The sequence below is a fragment of the Nematolebias whitei genome, chromosome 5 (genome assembly GCF_014905685.2).
Source record: "Nematolebias whitei isolate Nwh7 chromosome 5, NemWhi1, whole genome shotgun sequence".
In the NCBI taxonomy this organism is placed as follows: domain Eukaryota; kingdom Metazoa; phylum Chordata; class Actinopteri; order Cyprinodontiformes; family Rivulidae; genus Nematolebias; species Nematolebias whitei.
The window spans coordinates 29,584,112-29,600,045 of NC_056502.1; the positions used below are offsets into that span (position 1 = coordinate 29,584,112).

A 15,934-nucleotide genomic window follows, 5' to 3' on the forward strand; every position below is an offset into this window, starting at 1 on the left:
AACTGAAAAACAAATGTTTTGTATCGGATATAAAAGCGCTCCTAAAACATTTTCGAAGGAAAAGATACAAAAATAAATATAAGAAAATAGTTGAAAATCCTTTTTATTTCACTGCCTCCAGTTTTTGGAGCTGCAAGTTGCCTGTAGTGTCCAGAAGTGCAACATATTCAAAGTAAAGAAGTCTTAAACACAGCTCCCACTGAGCTGAAGTGAAAAGATTTTGCCAAGAAGACAGAGTTTTAAGATTTTATGGGCAAATGAAATGAGAGTGACTCTTAATGGAGCAGATGGATGAACCTGCACTGGGATCACTAATGGACGCAGGGCATCACTTCAAGTTGGACCCCAGCTGGGTGGAAGATGGCTGCCGTCATTAAGGAGGAGCTCGGTGCTCTTTTTCTGGCTGACAATGGACTAAAAGTCGACTCCCAAACCTGCTGCAAGTTTCTGGACGATGCTGTCCTCGAGCAGTTGGACAAGAGGGACAGAAACTCTGCATCTCTCTAAGGGGCCACAAAGTCTTGACAGGACAGGGGTCCATTACATGTTCTGCCTCTCTGGTAGTTGGTGAAGAACAGTGTTGTGCAAGTTTCTACTTTATAGGAACTTGCTCAAAGTTCACGTCCCAAGAGAATGAAGCTATGTTTATAATTCACCTTTTAAAGGTTTATAAGTGAATTCACAGTCTACAGCGTGAAGTAATTCTGGTTCATGTATTATTTTTACAACAAATACCATTAAACGAAATGAAATAATTTTCTAGGGCTCACATCAATTTACATCTCTGTTTTTGTGTGCATCTTAGCAGTACTTTTACTGCTTGAATTTCCAATATTAAGGGAAGCTATAATAGCTGCTCTTGCCCACATTTATTTATTCATGTCCTTCATCGTAGAGCGAAGATGGGGAATTGGAAATACCCTCCAGACATCCGGCTGTGTTGTGAGAATGGTAACTTGAAAAACAAATGAGACGCTGACTTGCGTTTTGGTGTGTGGCTACATCTAACCATAAGAAAGATCACCATCAAAATCTGGGTTGCTAAGACAACCTTTTACATTTTATTCTGGGATGTAACCGGAACCCTGTGCACATAATCTTGTTCTACCACATGTACCACATGTGGTGTTTATGACAAATCAATCTCTCGGACTCTCTGACAAAATCCAAGATGGCTGCCACCATATATAAACGTAAATTGACCATCCCAAGTATTTTCAGAACCTGTGCTTTCTAGTTTTTATGAATGGTCAAAGACGCATGTAAGGTGGTCAACGCCACCCCCCCCCCCCCCCCCCCCCGGCTCCTCCATTGCACCTGGTGGTGGATAAAATTACTCCCTCCACTCTCCAGGATTTGGCACTCTGTTCTGCCTTGGCCAAGAAAAACAAAAAAACAACAACCTCCCTCTGTTATTCCACACAGTGTATACCCACTGGAGTATCTTGCACCAAAAACATTAAGGTTTGCTTGCATTCCCTGATCCGTGCAGTCCAGAAAACATTCCTCTCCAAAACTACAAACATTCACCATTCAAATCCCTCAGTGACGGGGGACATCAGCATCCCCCCTGTTTATATTTATGATTGACTGCATTAACATTGTTCAACAAATATATTAATCTGATACATTCAAATTGTCTGTGCACAGATTTATCAAAACTTTGCTTCTGCTGCAAACTTTGTTTTGGTGTAAACTTGTAATTGTTGGCTTTGATGATCAAGGTGCAGCTCTAAATCAATCTTGGAGGTCTGTGTGCTAATCTTGGATGTTGGTCTTGTTGTGAGTGTGTTTATTGAAGTTTTGCCTCAGTCTGCAAAAATTAGTTGTTTTTTGTTGTTGTTGTATTTTAGACGTATGGCTCCTGCTCATTAATATGAGCTGACTGATCATAAAATAGACAATAAGTTAAAATGATTAACTGAATTTGTAAGTTTTTTTTTTCATTAGCATTATTGTAGGATTTTTTTCTTTTTATTTTGGCTGCTCCCTTCTTCAGGGGTTGCCATAGTGAACTAAGTCGCACGAAGACCTGGCAATTGTTTTTACGCATTAATGTAGGATTTACTGTTTGATTTATTTTTGTTTATGTAGGTAGGTAGGTTTGTTTATGTAGTGTATAGGTACTATGTACTTATACACTGCTTGACCACTGAGTAGATGACAATGTTTTCAAACAGGGTTAAACCGCTGGTTTACACACAGACATTTATTTGTCTGAAAAATCAGCTTTTCTGTTGTTGCATTGTGTTTAATTTAAGCAAACGTCAGCCTTAATGCAGCTCAAACTGCGGCACTCAAAGCCAAGTCTTTGTGTTCTTCTCACTCATTCAGCTGCTGGTGCAAAAAGAAGCGGACCTGTTTGTGGAAAATGAAAACCGCGAGACTCCATGTGACTGTGCAGAGAAGCAGCACCACAAGGATTTGGCCCTACGCCTGGAGTCGCAGATGGTCTTCTCTCTGGCCCCCGAGGCCGAGAGTATAGAAGCAGAGTACGCTGCTCTCGACCGAAGAGAGGTACAGAATCAGACCGTAAGAGGCACCGAGTGTCACCCCTTCAATTACTAGAACCAAAATTGAATGTAGTTTGGTCTGTATTGCTCCCATTTTGCCTAAAAATTACATGTTTGTTGTTATTAATGCTTTGTAAACGAGCATTTTTAATAAGATATGTAACTGTATCTTATAACACGCACAGCAGGGGTGTGAAAGTAAAATTTCTAAAGGTTTAAAAATGAACTATTTCAAATCTATATTTTATGCTTTTTGTACCCCTTTTGGATCAAGGCACCAATTTACTAAAAACTCATTATTAGTTCATTGTTGAGTATTTTGCTAGAACCACTTCTGTTTTTTGTCATGAAGCAGTTTTCATTGGAAATAATCAGAGACAGAAATGCACAGCTTAGTCACACAGAGCAGATTGTTGCAGGTCATGTGACTCGTGAGGTCATCTGCATCAGTCCTTTATTAGTTCATTGTGTGTGCCTCAGCAGTCATTTATAGAGCCTTATCTACTTCTTGTCTTTTCTCCCTTTCCCTAAATGTTTATCCTTACCTGCATTATGCCACATGTTCTCCTTTTTGTCAGTTTTTTGTTCTGTTTTATCTGTTCTCTGCCAACTTATCTTTAGCTTCTCCTCTGGTTACTCAGTTCTTGTCAGTGACTTGTTTTGTCCTCTTGTATTTGACCTCTTTTCTCCAGTTGTACGAGGGCCTGCGGCCTCAGGATCTACGGAGGCTGAAGGACATGCTGATAGTGGAGACGGCTGATATGCTGCAAGCTCCTCTTTTTACTGCAGAAGCTCTGCTACGTGCCCACGGTACTAATAAACACTGACACAATCTTCCATCTTCATATTAGTATTGGATTTGTTCTGAAAGCTTGGTGTTTTAAACAGATATTATGCTGTTCATGAAGAAAATTATTAGATTGAAATGAAATGCATTTGTTACTCTTAAAAATATACTCTTAGCTTTTAATTAAATCAACTAAGTGTTGGTTATGCTATTGATTCTTTTAGCAGAAATAATAAAAAAAATATTTTGCAGATTTTTCCATCAGTTGCTGAACGTTATATCATATTTTTGTACAAACCTCCTTTTCATAGAAATGTTCAAAGTAGATTTTTATTCTCCATGTCCTTGTATTAAATGACTCTATAACATTTTAGTGCGGTTTCAGTCTGATTAGGTCTCCATTTCTTTATATTGAACTTCTCCTCGATAGGTTTGCAAGCCTCCTGTTCCTACTGCTGACATTTTCCTTTCTGCTAACGCTGCTAACTTGTTAATGCTGCTAACAAGACCACACCTCCAATAGTACTATGGTGCCAACAGGACCATGTTGCTAAGAGAAACCTCACTGCTAACAGTATCGTGCTGCTAACTGGACCATGCTGCTAGGATAACCTCACTGTCATCAGAACCACTCTGCCAATACGACCATGCTGCTGTAGATTTATTTCTTTTTCACTTTTTTCGCCTTGTTTTTGTATTTTTGTTACATGCTTTGAATAAATCTCAGTTTAAGTTAGTTTTGGGGCTCCGAGCCCGACTCCGCTTGTGTTAAGCGTGTAAATTATAGCCGAACAGAACTTATGAGAATCGTGCTGCTGGTGTTCGGTGTATTGTTTTGCACTGTTAGTGACTAGTGTTTATCTTAGATCTTTTAGCGTAGTGTTTGGCATTCGTTTAGCATATGTCTTTGATTATATCTTAGATCCTTATTTACTGTTTTTTTTTTTTACACTTTATATTTTTGCTATTGTTGGATGTAACTGGGTCCCTGCGTACACAATTTCATTCCACCTCATGCACCACATGTGATGCGAATGACGATAAAGAACCTTGAATTCCTCTCAGCTGCTCCCATCTTCAGGGAGTGCCATAGCGAGTGTCTTCTAAAGTTTTTGACGTGATCAGCCTGCACACTTTCTGGGCCAGATATCAAAACCTTTTCTAGTTTATAATAATTTCTATATGGAAAGGTGTTAAAGTTACAGCACCACATTATTTACTCCAAAGCTGTTTTAATCTTTTTAGAAAGCAAATTTATATTCATTTTAAAACAAGTATTTGTTCAAAGTTCACGTCTTTTTGATTGTGTATCGGTGCTCGTTGACACCATTATATGCAAGAGATCCTGCAGATCCTTCTATTAGAAAAAATGTCCTGTGTTGTTGTTTGCACTAAAATATTTTGTTGAAAGATTTACCACTTCTTATTTATTTAAATCCTTTTGAGTACAATGATGTTAATTTGAGCAATATACATCAAAATGCATATAACTTTACTTTTTTGACATATACGGTGTAGCTGCAAATAACGATGGGTAGCTTTTTGTCCCCCGTCGTGGAGCAATAGGAGAATTGGAAATACCATCTGTCCGTTCGTCCATCCGTGTTGTGAGTCTCTAAACTTGTTTAAAGAGAGCAGATTAAAGAAACTATCAAATGTGATTCACTTAACATATTGTTTTGATTGCTTTGTTAATTTAGATGCAGTAGCTGTTTATAGAGCCATGTGAGCTTCATGCAGTACATGCTCAGAAAAAATAAAGCTGTTCTTTGTTTATTCAACTCCATCAGGGGAAAGTCGGACATTTTAGGAATGATTGTAACATACAGAAGGACTTAAAGTTGTGAGTCATTCAAACCTCAAAGAAACATTACACCCCCCCCCCCCCAATCTTTTCCATTTATCTATAATTTTTCTTGTTGCCCGTCGACTGAACTGCCTGCCTGTCTGTCCTCTGCACTTCTTACAATTAGAGTTTCTCAAATGTGCAATAAAACTTTTTAATTTCAGACTCATTTAAATGGCTCAAGGCATGGAGATAATGTTATACTCATTGATTAGCTTTAATTGAATGGAAATGGGGGAAATTGTTGCGACATTCATTATCTAAACGAGGCCATTTAGAGTCTGAGGCATTTGATTGCCGCTGAACATGCCTCCCAGCTGATAATGGCCTAATTGCCGTTGACCAGGTCATCGTCCTTATTTTAAAAGGGGAGAATATTTAGACTAAGACACAGTCCGCAAGTCATTCACAATTTATGCTGCAAGACTGGGATCTGCTCCTGTGAGAATGAAGAGCTATTCTAAAAGAGAAAACCAGGTGGCAGCAGGACTTTGTTGTTGGTTGTTTCAAAGATCCAGGAGTGTTTCTGATGGAGGGATTTTTTTGTGGACTTTGAATTCAGTTTAGGCAGGTTAGACTGAAAGAGTTGGTTTGGGAATTTAATGTTTCTGAGTTAAGTACAGTATTCGAGATGATTACCTTTATTTCTAGATGTTTTTGTTACAAATATACCTTTACTTTTCTATCAGATTGGGACAGAGAGAAGCTCTTGGAGGCCTGGATGAACAATGCGGAGGAATGCTGCCAGCGCTCAGGGGTCCAGATGCCGAATCCCCCTCCCAGTGGCTGCAATGCGTGGGACACCTTGCCGTCACCCCGAACACCTCGCACCACCCGCTCCTCAATCACCTCTCCAGACCAAATCAGTCTCCTGCCCACAGACGACGAGTCTTCTCTGGTGAGAAACGTCAGCTGTTGTTCTTTGTGGTTGATGTTCTGATCCATTTGACGCAGATGATGCACTAATATAAAACCAGCTGTTACAGTGAGAGGGAGTGTTTATGGAGGCTTTGAAGGCCTTGATTCTACACAGTTACCTGTGGAGATTTGTTCTAAATAAAAAAAATCTGACAGATGTGTGACCTCTGTTAAAAGCTTAAGAAAGAGGAAGAAAGGAGGACACTGAGTTCTGATTCTTAATTATGAGTGCATATCTGCTAACTTGTGCACATTTTGTGTATCAAGCACACATTTTGGCTTCAAAGTGATGAAACGGTAATCAAACAAGCATACAGACACATTGTGAGTGTAGTATGACATATGCAGGATATATTCATACATTTCACGGGTTCTTCATTTTTCTGAACTGTGTAAATGTCGTGCATTGAATTTAACAGAAATGTAACGAGAGACGTTATTTATCTTTGACCCATCAAAATGAATGCGGTCATTTATTTACAGAATCAAAGTTTAACATCAAACATTTACATTAATTTGGCAAAATATGAAAATAACAACAGCATTCAATCAGGAAAAATCATACGGCCATGATTTTTCCGTTGCTTCACCACAGACATTTATGAAAACTGTACAATTATGATCTTAATCCACACGGCGGTGGATGAGCACTTTACACAGACATTTCTAAATATCTGGAAGAATATCTACTTGAGAGAGGAGTTTAAAGATGGGAAGGAAGTTAAAGGGAGTAAAGGATGGTGTTTGAGGGAGAGTGTTGAACAGAACGGCACTCTCCGGGCTTTCTTCAGCTTCTTCCTTACAGTACACTTAGGTGGTGAAATCGACTCTTTTACCTGGAGATGTCTCAGGCGAGATTCCGTTTAACGCACCCTTTCAGCGTCTCAGTAGGATGCTGTGAATCGTCCGACAGTAGTGGCGAGGCTCTGTCCGACACAAGCTCACCTCAGTGGAAATTGTTATAATCCCATGAAACTCGGAAGAGCTCTGTGGTCATGTCAGGGTCTTCCCGGCTCCCACAGCAACTGCACAGCACTAGGACATATCAGAACTGTCCGCGCCGCCGAACTTCTCCAACCAACAGAACTCCACAGAACTGCAGAACTGGGTAAACCAGGAAGTACCGAGATTTTTAAAGAGCTCTTTTCCCGGTTCATTTGGGAGTCTTCCCATTGGTCAGAACCGACCAGACGGGGTGTGTTTTGTGACGTAAGAGGTTAGAAGACAGCAAGAATTGTTATGGAACAGATCAGAAATCCATCCTCCTCCACCATAACCCTCAGCACTGGCTCTCCTCAGGGATGTGTGTTGAGCCCCCTCCTGTTTACTCTGCTCACATATGATTGTGCAGCTACCCATCCAGGCTGTCACATTGTAAAGTTTGCAGATGATACAGCGGTGGTGGGATGCATCACAAACAATGATGAGTCCAGCTACAGGCAGGAGGTGGAACACCTGGAGAGCTGGTGCAGAGAGAATAACCTTCACATCAATGTGAAGAAGACAAAGGAGATGATTGTGGACTTCAGAAGGAACAAAAACACCTACACCCCCCTGAACATAAGAGGATCTGCGGTGGAAGTGGTCTCCAGCTACAAGTACTTGGGTGTACACATGAATGACAACCTCAGCTGGAGCAACAACACCACCAGCCTGATCAAGAAAGCTCATCAGAGACTCTACTTCCTCAGACGGCTGAGGCGAGCTGGTCTGGGAAGCTCAGTCCTCACCTCCTTCTACAGGTGTGCAGTGGAGAGCATCCTGTGCTCCAGCATCAATGTGTGGCATGGAGGCTGCACAGCTGCAGAAAGGAAAGCTTTGCAGAGAGTGGTGAAGGCTGCACAGAAATCTGTTGGAATCAGTCTCCCCACCATCACAGACATCTACACCTCCAGATGCAGGAAGAGGGCCACCTGCATCATGAAGGACCCCACCCACCCAGCACACACACTTTTTGCCCCACTCCCCTCAGGAAGGAGGTTAAGGAGCATTAAGTGTAGAACCACTAGACTGAGGAACAGCTTCTACCCTGAGGCTGTTAGACTCATGAATATCTAACTAGAATAATCACTGTGAAAAACCATATCATGTTGCTGCTGATCTGTTTCATGTTGCTGCTGATCTGTTTCAATGTTGATGTGTTCATGCGTGCACATCTGCTCACAGACTCATGTTCATGTTTGTGGTGATGTTCAATGTTTTATGTTATGAGTGCTTAGTGTATATTTAGTTGATGTTTTTCTTAGTTCATATCTTAGATGTTATTACTGTTTTTCTTATACATTTTATTGTTGGATGTAACTGGGACCCTGTGTACATAATTTCGCTCCACCACATGTACCACATGAGGTGCGAATGACAATAAAGAAACTCTGACTCTGACTCTGAGAAATGTTCTCAGAGACATAGAGAGTTTTGTTTTGGCGAGTTTTAGAAACAGGTGCCAACTCCTTCTGTTTACGTCTGAGAGGATGTAAACAAGACAGTTGTTCCACACATGTCTGCTTCGACTCCTGACCCTGGAAAACGCGCACTTGCTCATTCAAAGACAGAAATCAGAAAATGCATAATTACTCTGTAACAGCTTTAACATGAATTCTAACTCTGCATAAGCATTAAAAATCATTACACTGTTTCACAGTTAATAAAATTGATTAGTTCACTGCAACATCTATAATGGTTTGAACTAAGACACTTTGATTATCAATATTTGTAAAATAGTAATGATAATAAAAAAGAGAGTGTTCTTTTCACTTGATTTTCAAGAAGGAAAGTCTCAGGATGGGTGAACCTGTATTTCTGGATTCAAATCAATGAAATGACAGTTCCTGTCCCACAAGGTTCTTAAGGTCAAGGGTTTTGACCTTAGGCTTAATTTTGACATCAGGTTAGGTTCACTACAGAGTAACTGTGCGGTGCTGAAGTGTACCTTAACGAAGAAGAATTGGACCGATAACAGTGCTGGACTCATTCCCCACACTTTCACCCACTTGTGGAAAAACTGATATCCAGCCTGGATGTGCAGGGTGACCCACTAATTCAGCTCTCTTTATCTTGATGTGTCCTGTTTCCCCCTTTTCGTATCTGCCTGGCCACTTCTTCAAAGGTACAGAGAGGAAAAACTGAACTTATTATAAACGCATTCTGAGTAACTTGTTTATCATCTTTAAGTTGAGAAAAATAACCGTGTGTTGCAGATGTATATTAAAATACTGTCAATAATAAAAGCCGATGGTAGTATCCCTGCTGCCCACATACTTGATAAAAACACATAAATCAGAGTTAAATAAAAGAAACAGAGGAACACATTATAATACTTGAATAAGGTCAAAAAGCTCTTTGTAAGTGTAAAACCTTTAATTATTTACATTTTTCTTTATGCTAGCATTTACAGAAGGAACAGAGACGTCTCCTTAGGAACTGGAAATACTTCAAATTCAAAATGAAGGAGAAAACCAGATTTAGATGAGTAGAAAAATAATAAAATATGTGTATATGGCAGGCAGCACGGTGGCACAACTTGTAGAGCTGCTGCCTCTCAGCGAGCAGGTCCCTGGTTCAAATCCCGACCGAGGGTTTTTCTGGGTGGAGTTTGCATGTTCTCTCCATGCATGCGTGGGTTTTCTCCGTGTACTCCAGTTTCCTCCCACAGACCAAAAACATGCATGTTGGGTTGATTGGTAACTCTAAATTGTCTCTAGGTGTGAGTGAGAGAGTGAATGGTTGTTTGTCTCCATGTGTCCCTGTGATGGACTGGAGACCTGTCCAGGGTGTCCCTCGCCTCTCCCACAGTGACTGCTGGACATGGGCACCAGTGACTCCCATGATCCAAAAAGGAAGAAGCGGGTAAAAGATGATGGATGGATGATGTGTATAAGGCACAAGGCATTTGTGAACAGTTAGTAATCTGTTTCTGCCCGACATATGGAAGCCCTAAACACATTTTTCCTTAATTCTTTGAACATTTTCCTTTGTATTTGTATTATTTCATAAAACGAGTATTTTCTCTGCATTATTTGATTGTCAGGCTCGAGTAGCATGTTGAGTAGCATAAGCCTAAAAACAAGTAAAACTTCCTTTTTCTCTGTTTCTAACAAGAGAACAGACTTTTTGTTGGTTTGCCTGGATTAAGAAGGTTAATACAAGTTGTTATTAATGTATTTTCTTAAAGTCAGTTTGCTGTTGACCAATGACTGAAACCATTAAAGTAACTGGACTTTCTCTGCGCCAAACACAGAAATGATTTTAAAAAACAATTGCACTAATGAAAATGTGTCCCCTTGGTTTTGTTCTACTCTGAAATAATAATGTCTCTCTAAACATTTGACGGATGCGTTTTATTATTAATGCGTTTATTATGTTGTGTAACCTAGGAACAATCGATTTCTACAATTTTTGTGAGGCAAATATTTAGTACTTGGTTGCTGAAGGCAGCATATTTATCAATTGTTTTATCAGAAATTACCATATGGAGCAATTTATTGACCTGTTGTGGCTTTAAAAAAGCATGGGTGCACTTTGCTAACTGGCCCACTGCACTTGAGAGCATTTTAAAACTTCCAGTTGATTTTATTAAGTTCTGCACTTTCACAAATCAATACTTGCGTTGTTGAAGAACACTGGCCTGTGTTTGTCTTTTGAGTAGGTCTGTCTTCCAGCGTAACAAGGCCCCTGTTTGTTGTGGCTCATGTTTCTGTGGGTGTGAGAAAACAAATCTGCTCCCAGATAAGTCATCAGTGAACCACACGGTTCTGAAGAGGTTTGTAGTCTTGGCGTAGCTGCTTTTCATAAATCGTGTACTGTTAAATCACACCCACGGACATTATTCAGGGCTCAACTTTCCCATCCATTATTTCCAACTGGACGTTACCGTCAGACCACCCATCAGAGGATTTGTCCCAGTCAGCATATTCCCAGACTGTGGGATTTCAGACAAAAACCCCATTGATGGGGTGAATTTTTTATTCAACCTTTTAAAAGTTGTAAAAATAATGTGAGCGCATGCTGAGACTTTTTATACGCCTGTTGAAAGGCGGACGTATTTTGGTACAGTCTCCATCTGTAAACGTTCTCTTGTCCTGCCCATAACTTCTGATCCGCTCAGTCATTTTAACAAAACATCATGCACCTATGCATCATCACTGGAACGAGTGTTGCATGCACCTGACAGCACCCTAGCTCCAAGGTCAAGGACACAAATCAAGGTCAAATGGTATACAAGGTCATTGCTTGTCCGGACCATAACTTCTGATCCGCTCATGATAATTGAACTTGATACACATTCGTACCACCACCAGACAACATGTCACATAATCTTTTCATCACATTGGCTATAATATCAAGGTCACAAATCAAGGTCAAATGTTATACCAGGTCTTTGCCTGTCCAGGCTATTGCTATAGATTGCAGTTTGTTGATGGTTGTATAATGCTCTGTATGCTGTACTCTTGTTTAAACGTTAAAACGAGGTTAATTAACTCAGTCTTGCACAGTTGTTGATTTAGTTGAATATATTTTTTGTGTTCTAGTGTGGTATCTGCTTGTCTTCCATCTTCTTCTTTGAAGAACTCGTTGACATGCCTTGTGGCCATGAGTTCTGCAGAGCATGCTGGGAAGGGTAAGTATGCCATGTTTTCTCAAATAAAACCTTGGACTGGATCGAAAATTGGGCCTCTATTTATTTTTGGGTCAAGGTTGGCCAGCTTGACATGAAGACCAGGCAGGAGGGGTGGAAGGAAGGAGGAAAATCTGAATACCAGAGAAAAATAAAAGTACATTTCTTTGTACTTTTTATTACAATAAATTCAGGCAAATTATAATGCTGTTTTAAACACACTGAAATAATTAAAGCATAGATGAAAAATGATATTGACTCGTTTTGACACACTACATTTGTAGTACCATGATAGTAATTTGTAGCCTCTGTGCTTCATTGTTGTTCCAACATATTGTACTCAGTGTCTCTCTTTCTGATTTCAACCACAACTGAAAAGATTTGAAGCCATATGAACTCACCTGTGACATTTATTGTGTTTCCAATAAAAACAAGTCAAAACTCAGTTGGCTTGCATATGAGTACTCATATATGGGGACTGGGAAAAGTGTAAATTTCTCATTTCAGAATTCCCTGAGGCATTCAATTATACTAAAACACACACTTTGTTTGTTATCAGAGTAAATATAGTGTTTTTGTCTGGAGTGTTGACTGTGAGTCAACTGTAGGGTTTTCCACTTGCACTGTCTTGCTAAGGATGTTTATGGTCTATCTTTAATGTTTGTGTGCTATATTTATTTTTCTTTTGGAGGTTTTTAAATCTAAAGATTCAAGAGGGAGAAGCCCATAACATCTTCTGTCCAGCCTACGATTGTTACCAACTAGTGCCAGTGGAAGTCATTGAGAGTGTGGTCTCCAGAGAGATGGACAGGCGCTACCTGCAGTTTGACATAAAGGTAAATCTGATTTTTTTTTTTTTTTTTTAAATAAACATTTACTTGATTTTATTAGCCACTGAAATGATGAAAATCCAATGTTTGTTAAAGTGTGAGCCTTCTGGCACAAAATGTAGTAAAAATGTTCTTGCTGTCTTCCATACTATCAGCAGCTCGTGATGTTGAGCTGTCCTCTGGTTTAAATCATCCTTGCTTCTTCTCTTTCCAGGCATTTGTAGAAAACAATTCGGCAATTCGCTGGTGTCCCGAGGCGGGGTGTGAAAGAGCGGTCCGACTGAGCACTCAGGGCCCTGGGACCTCCACCGTTGACCCTCTTAGTTTTCCTCTGCTTCGGGCCCCTGCTGTGGACTGTGGAAAGGGCCACCTCTTCTGCTGGTCAGTCATGACTGCTTGACAGTGCAGCTGTAATCAGCATGCCATTCTGGAAAAATGCTCATTTTGGTTTGTGCAGGATTGTTTTTCTCAAAATTTGTAATTTGTAGATGCATAACTGTAATTGTATAAAATATTAAAAAAAACAAGTGTCAAGTAGGAATGCGCGATATAAACAGTACACGGTAGAAACTATAGAAATTTTGCCTACGATATAGATCTGTCTTCTACCGGCTAACCGCAGTAATGCTGTGTCTGAAGTAAAATAAGAGTTGTCAGTTTAATCGTTACTTATTTTTAGTTGAAAACTCTTCGCAAGTGGCGTTAAAGTCTTTTCTTCGAGGGCTAAGTAGCGAAGCTACAAGCTAACTACGTCCGGCTTGCCGTAGTGTTGCCGGATTCTGACGCATGCGCAAAACGTTGTGTTCGTCGAAAGTTTTTTTTTCCCATCGAAAGTTAAAGTAAGCTTTGGTCAGCTTTAAAGAAACCTGCTCTTTGAGCTGTTAAAAGAACGCTGTGTTGTGTGATTTTACTGCGAGACCCTCTGGTCAAAGCCACAGAGTCATTTTGTGTCATCTGTCCTTAAAGCAGGAGGCGCCCACTAGAGGGTTGGAGGGTGAAGTGTTTTCAGTTGCTGCTCTGTTGCTGTTCATTTCTTAAATAAGACTGGAAACAGTTAAGAGTTAACAACATATTTTTTTGTTTAAAAAATATGGCTAAAACTACATTTGATATCTTTTGCACTGTTTTGCACTACAAGAAAGAAGCCTAATACTTGATTTGTTTATTATTTAAAAACTCTCTGGACCTAGTAGTGGAATTTTCTTAATTCAAAATATATGATGGCAAAAGGACACTATGCTTTTTTTTAGTAAGTTTTATACCAAAAACATATTGCGATATATATCGTTATCGCCACCCTTCACAATACATATCGTGATATGAATTTTATGCCATATCGCACATTCCTAGAGTCAAGTGATTTTGATCTGCCTTTTTATACGTGTGATTAAAGGTGAACGTATTGCGGTTCAGTCGCAGTTCTGTCTGAAAACTTTCTTTTGTCCCACCTATAACTTGTTCTGCTATGGATAATTTAACAAGACTTAATTCACATGTGCTTCATCACTAAATGTGTTGTGTACACGTTTCAACACCCCCAGCTTCAAGGTCAAGATCACAAATCAAGGCCAAAGTTAAAACAAGGTCTTTGCTTGTCTCGTCTCTAACCTCTGATCCGTTCAAGATACTTTAATAAAACTTGATACTTGTTTGTACTACAACTACATGTCGTGTAGCATAATCTTTTTATCAACCCAGCTCTAAGATCAAGGTCAAAAGTCAAGGTCAAAAGTTATACAAGGTTGTTGCTTGTCTGGGCCATTGCCATATATTGGTTGACTAATGTGCCATATTCGATTCTGTTGTTCTTTTATATTAGGATTATCGCTGACACCTGAGAAAATGTAATTTTAATCCAAACATTAAAGTCAAATGAAACTCCACATTCTGGTGAGAGTAATCATTGACTCTGTGCTAGTCTGGAAGGATGTACGAAGGCATGTATTGTCCTTCACCTTCTGTTCTCTGTATTTATGATTTTTCACACTGCCCCTGCAGTTCCTTTCCCACCCAGTGTTATAACCTCCATCTCACCACGATTAATCCTACCTAATTACAGTGATGGTACCTCAGTGCACCTTACTTCATTATAGTGCTCTTGAAAGTGGCTGTTGGGTTCACACAGGAGTTTTAACGGACGCAGCATTTATTCAGGGGAATGAATCGCACACAGGTTTAGCTGTAATAATTCCCAGAACATGAAGAGGATGTGCCGTTTAAAGGCGGATTTGGCCAGCTGAAGGTTTTACAGCATGTGTTTTTATAGATGTAAACCTCATTTGCTTTAATTTTATGACGTTTATTCAAGGGACAGAGTGGGATTTTTCCTATCTCCAGTTTCTCTGTCTTTCAGGGAGTGTCGAGGTGAGGCCCATGAGCCCTGTTACTGTGAGACCTGGAAAATGTGGCTACAGAAAGTCACTGAGATGAAACCTGAGGAATGTGAGTACTTCCTTTAATTTACAGGAGTTATACATTAGTAAAGTTCAAGTTTTATTTATACAAATTAAATTCACAATAAAATGCCAAAGGTTAGACTTGGTGTTAAATGTTTTTGTGCCACATCACAGAGCGAAGCGGGGAATTGGAAATACCCTCTGTCTGTCCGTCTTGTGAGCATGATAACATGAAAAATAAATAGTATAGTGTGCTATGTGCATTATATATTGTGCATTAATTATATTAAGCTAATACTACATGTGAAATACTTATTTATAAAAATTCATCCTACTTGCACCGTTATATTCTACCATGTTTTTGTTTACTATATTTCTTTTGGACCGTGTAAATATTATATTTCTTTTTCACTTGTTGGTACTTTATTTTGTACCCGTATTGCATGCTTTAGGTCTTTTTAATTTATTTTTTTCTTTTCGAGTCACATTGGTTCTTCTCATCCTGAACATTTCATTGCATTGTTGACCTTGTGTTAACCTGCATATGACAAATAAATGCATTTGTGAGTTTCCTCCAAGTACTCTGGTTTCCTCCCACAGAACAAAAACATGCACGTTAGCCTGATTGGTAACTCTAAATTGTCCCTAGCTGTAAGTGAGAGAGTGAATGGTTGTTTGTCTCGTTTGTCTCTATGTGTCTCTGTGATGGACTGGAGACTTGTCCAGGGTGTCCCCCGCCTCTCGCACAATGATAGTTGGATATGGGCACCAGTGACCCCAGTGACCCAGGAAGGAAGAAGCTTGGAAAGATAATGGATGGACTTCTGAATGGGACATAGATGCTTTACTTGTGATTTATGAACCGTTTTGAGTTGTTTTCATTGATGTCACATTACAGTCTTTCAGTGTCAGCGACAGCAGGGTATGATAAAAGTTAGCATTTTAGCGTTAGCTTCAGCTAATTTTTTAAAATCTGATTTGCATCAGTGAAGCATACTTTTTTTTTTAGTTAACAAATTAGCAATTAGCA

At 39.6% G+C, this 15,934-nt stretch overlaps 1 protein-coding gene across 1 annotated transcript in view; it reads left to right on the forward strand.

Annotated features, from left to right (window-relative positions):
- Positions 1-360: 360 nt before the first annotated feature.
- The window catches only part of LOC119410360 (ankyrin repeat and IBR domain-containing protein 1), a 45,021-nt gene continuing 29,447 nt past the window's right edge, over positions 361-15,934 (forward strand). The window contains exons 1-8 of the mRNA XM_037677271.1: positions 361-459; positions 2,335-2,517; positions 3,206-3,323; positions 5,836-6,044; positions 11,593-11,681; positions 12,370-12,514; positions 12,723-12,889; positions 14,862-14,950. Coding sequence (XP_037533199.1) covers positions 361-459; positions 2,335-2,517; positions 3,206-3,323; positions 5,836-6,044; positions 11,593-11,681; positions 12,370-12,514; positions 12,723-12,889; positions 14,862-14,950 — 1,099 coding nt within the window. The remainder of the gene's footprint in view (positions 460-2,334; positions 2,518-3,205; positions 3,324-5,835; positions 6,045-11,592; positions 11,682-12,369; positions 12,515-12,722; positions 12,890-14,861; positions 14,951-15,934) is intronic.